Source organism: Macaca nemestrina, chromosome 3 (genome assembly GCF_043159975.1).
Source record: "Macaca nemestrina isolate mMacNem1 chromosome 3, mMacNem.hap1, whole genome shotgun sequence".
Classification (NCBI taxonomy): domain Eukaryota; kingdom Metazoa; phylum Chordata; class Mammalia; order Primates; family Cercopithecidae; genus Macaca; species Macaca nemestrina.
In genome coordinates, this window is record NC_092127.1 from 13,066,895 (window position 1) to 13,078,419 (window position 11,525).

General features: G+C 35.4%; 1 protein-coding gene across 1 annotated transcript in view; it reads left to right on the forward strand.

Moving 5' to 3' along the window:
• The window catches only part of LOC105466632 (vascular endothelial growth factor C), a 121,747-nt gene extending 113,458 nt beyond the window's left edge, over positions 1 to 8,289 (forward strand). Inside the window, exons 5-7 of the mRNA XM_011715697.3 lie at positions 3,525 to 3,631; positions 3,931 to 4,264; positions 7,437 to 8,289. Of these exons, the coding sequence (XP_011713999.2) occupies positions 3,525 to 3,631; positions 3,931 to 4,264; positions 7,437 to 7,551 (556 nt within the window). The 3' untranslated portion in view covers positions 7,552 to 8,289. The remainder of the gene's footprint in view (positions 1 to 3,524; positions 3,632 to 3,930; positions 4,265 to 7,436) is intronic.
• The last annotated feature ends 3,236 nt before the right edge of the window (positions 8,290 to 11,525 follow it).

The following is an 11,525-nucleotide window of genomic DNA, read 5'->3' on the forward strand; positions in this document are numbered from 1 at the left end:
ATGATTCTCAACGTATATATACCTTGCAAATAATTGTGCAATTCCCTGCTTTGCAGACAAAATGTCTTTGAATCAATGTGTTTTATAAATACACTATACAAAAAAAAACCATAAACCTTTAAAGCATTTATGCACTTTAAATTGAATTTAAAGTATTAAACACTTTAATATTCAGAACTAGAAGAGAAACTTCAGTAAGGAGAAATGCTTTGGAGATTAAAATGTAAAGGAGATAACCAAATTTTACTAAACCTTCTGTCCATCATGACCACATTTCCTTTCATTCTAACATAACAATATTTTGAAAATTTTGACACCCACCCCCCATTTTTACATGAGAAGTTTTAAATGCCAAGAACTTGCTCCTCACTTTTGAAGCAGGGTGCTTTCTTTAGGAACCAGTCAGTATCACATGCATTCTATTGGTTTGTATTTTATTATTTTTATTATATATCATTCTGTTACATTTTAAAATGCATTTCTGAGCCCATGTCATTGATTTCATGATTCATTAATGGGTTGCAAGCAGCAGTTGGAATAGCACTGGTTTAGGTAGTGGCAGTATAAATCACATGTTGGTAAAGTGAAAGATATCTTTCTACCAACACGGTATAATGACCACTTGATGCCAACATGGCAGTGTGTTACTTAAACCATATATCAATCAACATTGAAGCAACATGACCAAAATGGTTGTGCCATCATTTATAGAAGAAGATTGTGAGTTTCATGCAGCCAGGAATAATTGCATTGCTATTATAGAACTTAACATAAGTTGTAACTTATTTGATGGAAGGACACTAACAATCAAGAGGATATAAATTTTAAAAATAATGATACTTTTTTGGACAATTGGTAAGTACTGACTGTCTGCATTTTATCTAGAACAATATACGTTCATGATTAACCAAGAAAATATTGACAAAAATGTGCAATGAGTAGAGACTTGCCCTTGAAATTCCCTAAAATTAGTAGGAAGGTACAATGTTCTCCAGGAAATATTGGTAAGTGAAAAAACAAGGTTTACAATAGTGTGTAAGGGATGCTATCATCTGTGTAACAAAATGAGAAAAAACATGTATACAATTTTTTGGCAAGAAGATACCCTGAAAATATAAACCAAAAAGCTAAAAAAAGAAACTTGCTGATGATACAGAACTTCTCTGACTGTATATTTTTCTTATAGTCTTAACTCTTATAATTACATCCATGTTTGACATTTTCAAAAGTAAAAGCACAAAAGTACATAATATATTCAGGATAAAACAAATGACAGTTTATATGAAGACGGTTAGAAGCCAAGGTTTTCATGGAAGTTATTAGTATGAAGTCAAGGTAGTACATTAAAATCCAGTAATGTTAATTGGATTTGGAGGTAACAGTATGAAATGTTTTCTCTAAAAATATACACAAGAATCTCTTGCTTGAGATCAGTAATCTATTCCCAAAAATAGATATTGAGAGCACGTTTCTGTTGTTCTAAATGGTAACAATTATAGTGAGTGGAAGGTAAACCAAAACATAGCTATTTCTTGTAGAATAATTGATACCTAATAACGCCTGTAGAAAAGTGACAAACTATCTTGATAAAATCTAAATTGTATATTGTTTCTTAATCATCCAGCAATTATTGCTGTTACTAACATACAGTTGCTTTGTATCTAGTTACATGGACTGTGTGTGTGCTGTACGAGAAATTGTTACTTTATGGCATAGCATAGCAAGTAACACAGCAATCAAAAAGTTAAAAGTCAAAATTTAAATAAAAGACCCATAATACACTGTTTTTCACCATGCTAAAGGAGACATGACTCTTGAAGAAACTCAAGAAGGGACAAAGAAGGGTCAAATCAGTCATTGCTGTTTGCAGAAGGTGATGGGTGGATGGAGGACAAGTGGGCAATCTTAGACAAACTGTCATATTAAGAGGAATGAAGAGACCTTCCCTATGTCTAGTACATGCTGTAGTGACTGCTGGACAGGATAGCTTTGGTCAATCTTCAGAAATGATGTTCAAGCTGAAGGAAGATATTGAAGCTGCATTTTGGTTGCAAAATGCAGGTTGGCTTGTTTTTCTATTGAAAAATTCCTTCATGCGATGCTGTAAAAGTTATCAGGCTATTATTAAAAGAAAGATGTATTGTTACACTGAGTATGACTGCAAAACTTTCTTAGCAAATGGCCTGTTTGTTTATACTCAATGCACATGTTAAGGTGGCTACATAGGATTCTTACTCTGTTCTAAAATCAATTTGGAATGTAACTCAACATTCTTCCAGCACATAAAGTTGTTTACAATATTATAGAGTGTGGAAGACGTAAATAAATACTTCCATTTGATGTCTACACCAACATTAGATGAAAAAATGAGGTAGTGAGAAGTTGGTATGTATTCTGTAAATTAGGATATTTAAAACCAAAAATCCTTCTACTGGGTAAACATTAACTAGGAGAACATTCTACAGGATATACATGCATTTTTCTAGCTCTGCCCCCTGAAAAGATCTAGTAGTAATGTGATGTGATGGCACTAAACACTTCCGATTTCAAATGATAGCCTCTAAAACACTGTTTTCCAACAAAAAGAATTAGGGCTTCTGAAGAAATGGATGATTCCAGGTGTGGAGGAGAAAATGAGCAAGCTGAGCTTGTGATATATGTTCACCCCAGAGAGGGCTCACGTCACGTGGGCACCAACAGAGAGGGGTCTCAGGTAGCAACAGTGGGGCCATTGGACCATCAAAGGAGCAATTGGTGTACTTGATTGAAGCCTGTAGGTTCATAATTTTTACTAAAAGAAGGAAGGAAGGAAGGAAGAAAGGGGAAAGGAGGGGAAGCAAATGAAGAAAGGAGGGAGGCAAAGAAGGAAGTAAAGAGCTAGAACAACAACAAAACAAAATATCTTTGATAACTTTTTGGTGGAGTACAGAGTGGAAATTTTGCATTACTGGAGCCTTTACAACATGGGGATCTGTGATTCAGAAATAAGTCAGTAAAGATACATTTTACATAGATGTTTCATCCAGCATTGCTTGGAAAAGCCAAAATTGGAAATGATGTAGATAGTTACCTAAGAGATAAATAAAACAAATAATGATACATCGTTTGTATGGAATATTACATAGCCACCAAAAATAATGGAGCAGAACTCTATTCAATGACTTATAAAATTGTCCATGAGATATTGTATAATGGAAAAAATAAATTTCAAAGTAAAAGGTCTTACCTTATATATTTCACAAGCTAAAACCCTATATGATTATACAAATCCACATGTTTGCCTTAAAAAGATAAAATCTGGTGTCCTATATGACCATACCACAAATAGTGATCACCTCTGGGGTTGGAATTTGATAGCAGTTGTAGGTAGAGATAGTTTGGAAGAAAACATTCACATTTTGTTTCATAATTCTTATGTTTTTAAAGCTTTTTTATAAGCATTATTTTGATACATATGTGAGCAGAGATGGTCCCTTCTAGGTACCAGTCACACCATTGCTAAACCTCACCTGTTTCTTCCAAAGGTGCCAGGTGGCAAACAGGACTTGCCCCACCAATTACATGTGGAATAATCACATCTGCAGATGCCTGGCTCAGGAAGATTTTATGTTTTCCTCGGATGCTGGAGATGGTAAGCAGAATGATATTTTAAAGACTAAATGCCAAGGGTCTATATTGTGATTAACATATTCTACTATTAAAACCACATGTACAATATTCATCATTCTTTGAAATAAGTGACTAAAGAATAGTACATTTTCTACTTCACATTGGTATTATTTTGAACTCCTTTGTAAAGGAACATACTCATGTTTGTACACAATCCTTTGAGGGAAAACATACAAAGGAAGATGCTTTTAGAAGCTTTTGTTTCATGCCACACCCAGAACCAAGTGAGGTATAGTAAAGATGCTCTGACTGTTTGTCTAGACTCAACAGATGGATTCCATGACATCTGTGGACCAAACAAGGAACTGGATGAAGAGACCTGTCAGTGTGTCTGCAGAGCGGGGCTTCGGCCTGCCAGCTGTGGACCCCACAAAGAACTAGACAGAAACTCATGCCAGTGTGTCTGTAAAAACAAACTCTTCCCCAGCCAATGTGGGGCCAACCGAGAATTTGATGACAACACGTGCCAGTGTGTATGTAAAAGAACCTGCCCCAGAAATCTCCCCCTAAATCCTGGAAAATGTGCCTGTGAATGTACAGAAAGTCCACAGAAATGCTTGTTAAAAGGAAAGAAGTTCCAACACCAAACATGCAGGTAAGAGATCCTCATGAAGAGTTTTAATTTCTCTTACTAGAAATATGTTCTAAACTAAAAGCTGTTTTCTTAACCAAAGTAGCAATTGCTTGTTAGAATGAGGCCAATAAGTTCTGAAAGATAAAATCTTATTTTTTTTAACCAAATCTTATTTTTTTTTTTTAACCAATGCATGAGACTGAATTTGCTTCCAAAAAAAGCAAGATGGGAGCCTTGAGGATAAAACTAAATCCAAGTTCCGAATATACTCTAGATTAGTGGCTCCTGTGGGATGTTTTCAAAATACATCCAGGCAATCCACTCCACCCCCACCAAAAAGTATAATGCTTTCAGACATCACTTAGGACAACTGTTCTAAATGCAGACAATTTTTACGCAAAACTTACAAACAAAGGATAGGATAGTACCATTGACTATAGAATTATACCTGGAAATGAAAAGATTTAAGCTAAGTATTTGATAGAATTAGAGAAATAAATGAATATATTGTTAAAGGTACCCAAGCCTCATTTCTTAAACTTGGTTTTGCACTCTTCTCCACCAAGAAAAAAAAAAAATGAAGTTACTGGACTCAAGCACATTCAGTGTTAATCCCTGAACCTCTTCCTCTTTAATCTCAGAGAATAAGGTGATCCTGCTATTTAAGCCAGACCTGTGCATTTGACATTTTCTCCACATTCCTTCAACATTGCTTCATGCCATTCCTTCTTTCTTCTATAACTTTAACATCTTCAGCTCTACTTTTTTCCCCCTCAGTTTATAAAAGTTCCCAAATTTCTTCTATTTTATTAACCTGTTACTGTGAAGCTGAGCATACTTTAGCAACCGAGCTCTGTCCTCTTCAAAGCTGCTCAAAAATGGGGCATTTGTTTTCACCTCTTTCATCTACCATGTATTCAACCAACTATAACCTGGTTTATGGCCTACGGTGCTATGTTAAACCTCTGTTTAAAGTTTCATTGGCCTCACAGTTACCAAATCCAACAGAGAATTTTGTCCTTAGGTAACCTGTCCTTTCCATGGCCGTTTTCTTCCAGCCCACCTCTTCTATGATGTGACATTGTACTTTCCTACTTGTATACTAAATTTTCAGAGCATTTGTTCTTAATCACTTTCACTCTTTTACATCCACTCTTTACATATGGGAAGATAATGTTCTTTTTAGCAAAAAAAGCTCGTATTCCATTTATTTACTACTATCTTCACTAATGTTCATTATTGTTTTTCCACAGTATATAACGAGTTCATCGTTTTATTCTCAAGAGTTTTGTGTCTTTATTGTAATGTATGTTTTTATTATTTTCCTCAACTAATATTTCAGCTACTGCATAAAATGGCTTTAGTGAGTCTAGCTATCTCATTGATTATATTTTTCTTCCCTTATACTGCAAAGTACATCGTAAGTATTTTTTTTTGAGAAAGAACTATATTCCAATTTTACCTACATATTCCTACTGTAATAACCAAAAAGATATTTCAAAAATGTATATGCTAGTATTTTCAGAAGGATACAGACACTCAATCTTTTTAAGCCTTATTAAACTATGTTTGATATTGAATTCTTGAGTGAGTTTAGTATACACTGAAAAATCTGAAATTCCTATGTCTGCATACAGACTAACCAGCTGTCATACTTTTCTACAGAATTCTTATATGAACACAGACAACATTTCTATCATTGCATTTCTCCTAATAGTATACATTCTTTCAAAAAGGCTTTCTGTTTACTGCAACTCATCCTATGTTCATTTTTCTAAGTGTGTAATTCCAGACTTTGTGATATAAATTGGAGCAAAAGAGAAAATACCATATTTTGAAAATTTATATTCTCCTCATTCTCTCTTAATATTTATTACAAAGTGCAGTGGGCAGAGTATATATTCTTTGGTTCATGGCCTTAATTAACAGCTTTTATGGATCATTAAGTATCATATCCCTTTTTAGCAGAGGAATACCAGTAGTCACAACTATGAATTCGCATTTGCAAAGTTTAAAAAAATTAACTAGACATGCTTTCTTTTCTAGAGCCAAATAAATGAAATATGAAAACCAAATTGTGTAGGGATTTTTGTAGCACACTTTCGATTTCCACCTCAGGTCATCTTGCACGTTTCCCTTTACACCTATTCCCGCACATTAGGCATGCTCATACTCCAAAAAGTTTTTCAAAAATAGCTCCAATTCTCACCAGGCGTGTTGACTCACACCTGTAATCCTAGCACTTTGGGAGGCCAAGGCGGGCAGATCACTTGAGGCCAGGAGTTCAAGACCAGCCCAGCCAACATGGCAAAACCTTGGCTCTACAAAAAATACAGAAACTTAGCCAGGCATGGCCGCACACGCCTGTAATCCCAGCTACTCAAGAGGCTGAGACACAAGAATGACTTGAGCCCAGGAGGCGGAGGTTGCAGTAAGCCGAGATCGCACCACTGCATTCCAGCCTGGGCAACAGAACGAGACTGTATTTCAAAAACTGAGGTCTCAATTCACTGGAGCAACGGGGCAGGGGACAGATTGACCAGTTGGTGATTTGTCTTCTCTCTGCTACTAGAACCCGGCAGTCTAGGATGGGAGGAAGGGGACCCTACTGCTAGTATTATCCCTCTTACCTCCCTGCCCCAGAATGCCTCTGTTTCACCTGGAGCCCAGGTGGAAAGGAAGAGTTAGCCACCATCATGCAGCCAGCTGCCAAGTAGAGACACAAGAGTGAGGGTGGGGCTGCTCACTGAGGACCACAGTTCTGCCAACATGGCTGGTTTAATTGCCTGGAAGTCTGGGTCCCATACAAGTCCCAGACTCATGTGAATTCAGCCATGCTTATGTGATCACAGTAAGTCAGCAGACCTTCAATGTTCACTTTCAAAATTTCTGTTTTATGTTTCTTTCATCCATGAAGCAAAGAGCACTTCAAAGGAACTAATGCTTACAATACCTCATCCTTCCTTCCATTTGTTATATCACCAAGCAAGACTTTTATTTTAAGGCCTTTCCATTCCTCTGAAATGTTGTAATTCTAAGCAGAAACAAACTTTTATAAATCTATGAACAATTGCATCATAAAATTAGTAATTTTGTTCTAGTCTGAAATATAAAAACACTGAAATACCTTGGTAGCATAATGAATCCACTGCCTTGATCTTTAACATAAGTGTGTTCTTGTTTGTTCTCCTAGCTGTTACAGACGGCCATGTACGAACCGCCAGAAGCCTTGTGAGCCAGGATTTTCATATAGTGAAGAAGTGTGTCGTTGTGTCCCTTCATATTGGAAAAGACCACATATGAGCTAAGACTGTACTGTTTTCCAGTTCATCGATTTTCTATTATGGAAAACTGTTGCCACAGTAGAACTGTCTGTGAACAGAGAGACCCTTGTGGGTCCGTGCTAACAAAGACAAAAGTCTGTGTTTCCGGAACCATGTGGATAACTTTACAGAAACGGACTGGAGCTCATCTGCAAAAGGCCTCTTGTAAAGACTGGTTTTCTACCAATGACCAAACAGCCAAGATTTTTCTCTTGTGATTTTTTTTTAAAGAATAACTATATAATTTATTTCCACTAAAAATATTGTTTCTGCATTCATTTTTATAGCAACAATTGGTAAAACTCACTGTGATCAATATTTTTATATCATTCAAAATATGTTTAAAATAAAATGAAAATTGTATTATAAGCTGCTAAGTTCAGTCCATTATCATCTTACATGATGAACGAAAACTGCTATCATGAAGACACTGATCTTTCTCTGCCCTTTCTTCTTCTCTAACCAGATGTCACATATGTATTACTATGATAAAAGTATGATCCTGTGAAAGACAGTGTCAGAGGACAACAGAATGCTATTGCTTCATCTCTTATGAACATTTTAGCACAGGATACTTTTGAATTTATAACCAAGTGAATCAATATGTAACATCTTGTAAAATAGACTGCTCAGCATTGTGATTAAAAGTCATTCAGTACTCTGGGAACATTCAGAATCTTACCTTGGTAGAAAAGCCTGCAGTATATATTAAAGTAGCTTTAAAATATTTTCACAAAAATAATCTTTTCCAAATATTTGATTTCTTCTGGCCAGCTAAAATACTTTTTGTGAGTGGAAGTGCTTCTATCCAATACATTTATAAAAAACTAAAAATAATATTTAAATGCTCATGCATGTTTAAAAGGAAACATTTCAGCCACACAATTGAAGTGCTTGTTTCATTTTCAAAAAGGCATTACACTAAAATACCTTTATTTATATATATATATATATATATATATATATATATTTTTTTTTTTTTTTTTTTTTTTTTTTTTTTTCTTGAGACAGTCTTGCTCTGTTGCCCAGGCTGGAGTGCAGTGACGTGATTTCAGCTCACTGCCCCCAACCTCTGCCTCCCGGATTCAAGTGATTCTCCTGCCTCAGCCTCCTGAGTAGCTGGGATTACAGACAGGTGCCTCCACACCCAGCTAATTTTTGTTTTTTTTAATATAGATGGGGTTTCACCATGTGGGCCAATCTGATCATGAACTCCTAACCTCAAGTGATCCACAGACGTTGGCCTCCCAAAGTGCTGGGATTACAGGCATGAACCACCATGCCCAGCCTAAAATACCTTTTTCTAAAAGAAATATTTTGTCTGCATAAATAAAACCAAATAAGTGGTTTGTTTGTTGACAGAGAATTATATACTGGTATGTCATAACTACTGTATAAAAATAATTAGTCCTAAAAAGAGAAAATATTCCTCATAAGCATGTAAAGATAGCACATTAACTAAAACATTTTTTTTTTTGTTTTGAGAAGGAATCTCACTCTGTTGCCCAGGCTGGAGTGCCGTGGTGCCATCTCAGGTCACTGCAAGCTCCGCCTCCTGGGTTCAAGCCATTCTCCCGCCTCAAGCCTCCCGAGTAGCTGGGACTACAGGCGCCCACTAAAACATTTTTGACTGGTATAGGTGACAAATCAGTATGATACAAAATATCAGTATCTATATATTTTGCTACAAAATAATGTTTCCTTTCAAAATTTTTAATTAGGAAGTCAGTGCCCTGAAAATATAGTGTTTTCAATACCAACTTTAAAAAATGGTTTTAATGCAACGGTTACTGAATTCCAGCTGTGTGCTCTGTACAGCATTATCATCTAGTTCATGAAGTGAAGTTTTTAATGTCCTGGAAAAGAAAAGGAAAGCAGTCTTCCAAAACACTCTTGTTTACAAATTATAGACATTTTTCTATTTTTTAGTAACAATGGATCTGAAGCTTGTGAGCAGTCAGCATATACCTTGGGCATTCTACATACTGGCTAAGGTCTAGAAAGTATTCAGACTTAAGAACAGTAAGAAAAGAAAAAAAATGAAAAGTAAATTTGACAACGGGTGATTACAAAACGAAAATTGGGATCAAAATAACCTCTTTTCATCTTATAGGGAATCACTAGTATATGGAATCACTAGTATATAAAATCCCTAGTATATAAAATGCTCCTCCTCATCTTTGAAATTCAGCTAAGATTCATTTTTTCATCTTATTGGAGCCAAAAAGAATATAAATAAACATATGTAATCTGTTACTGTTGATCTGGCCAATCATTTTTAGATTTGATATATTTATTAATTTTTAAGCTAAATTAGAAATAAAATATATTCTAAGTTTCAGTAAGCACCCTGAGGCCATGCAAAGAATAGTAGACCCTATACAATGACTGTTATATGTTATCAGATTTAAAAACCAACTAAACTGTGTGCTAAACGTTAGTTTTTTGCGGTAAACCAAAAAATGAAAACACTAAATCAAAAAGTAAAGCCTGAATCATGCCAAAAAAACTATTTAATCTTGTCCCTGGAGATGTAATAATTTTGACCAAAAGTGAGAGTATCATGAACAAAGATAACACATTGCCAAAGATACTTGCAAACGATTTTATGTAAACCATAAAAATCCCTCTTCAACACATAATGAATGAGATGTTGTGTAGCCAGCGAAGAAAATGGACTAAAGATAAAGCTAAGCAATTAATTAGATTAACAAATGTGATGCAGCAAAAAAGCTAAAAAATACAGTGAGAATGTTCATAAACTTTGCAGAAGAGTCCTCAGATGCCAATTCAGTCAACCTAAATGATAAGAAAACTCTGGAAGTTCACAGCCATTATCATTTTGGAGCAGTTAATATATCCAAATCTTAGAAAATTTATAAACAGAACTTTATGTCCAGAAACCTAATAGCGCATACTCAATTTAAAAGACTCGAGGAAAAAATGTTTTGGTGAGCCGTTGTGTAAGATTTATCATCCAGATTTTTGGGGGGAAAGCTTTTGACATTTACTAACTGCTTGACTGAAACAGATTCCTTTATTAGAATTTCTAAAAGTAAACTTTGTTCTTTATATTCACACCACTCAAAACAGAAGTTTGAGTGGCAAATACAAGACTGGATTCAGTGGCATATCTAGAATGCACTTTAAAGAAAAGATAAAGGGTCATGAACTTATCTCTATGCACTAGGCTTTCTCAAGGGATACCCTGCTTATGAAAGAATTTTACTCAATGGATGAGAGAGAAGAAGCAGACACAACAGGTGAGAGAGTTCATATTACAGCAATTCTTTCAGCATATGGCAAAGCTTACAAAACTCCTTACTTACATGCTGAAATTCCCATGTTTATCTGTCTAGGAAGTGCTGGGGCTAAGAGTATACAGGTCTCTTGGCCCACACCCTTCTACATTGCTATGCTGTCCCAAGATCTGAGTTTTCATTAGCAGGTTTTCCAAAGGATATTTTTTAGGGACTTTACCTTTTCAATTAAAAATGAGAGTAACATAAATATAGTATTTCACTCTGCTACAGAAGAAAGAGCATGAATGTGTCTGATTTTTTTCTAGATGAATTCTAGAGAGTCCTGAATAAATCCATTATCGTATTCTAAAAGTGTCTATCGTATACCCAGACAACAATTTAAGGAAGTCAGTGACACATACCGTGTTTTAAAGTAGTTACTTATGAAAGAATTACTAATTTATCTGTTCATATGTTTGAATTGTTGGTATATATGGACATTTTTAAAGTGGAAAGTAACTATCTGCTAACTTCTGGAAGTGTGAGCCAGTTTCATGCGGTCTTTTCATTCCATACCTAACAACTCCTTGTCTAAAGAAGTATGGTGTAATAGAAGGAGCTCTGGATTGGGAATCCTAAACTAAGTTTTTAATCCTTACTTTTCTGTGTCCCTGGGCAAATCACCACCTCCCGAGTCTCAGCATGTTAATCTGTGAA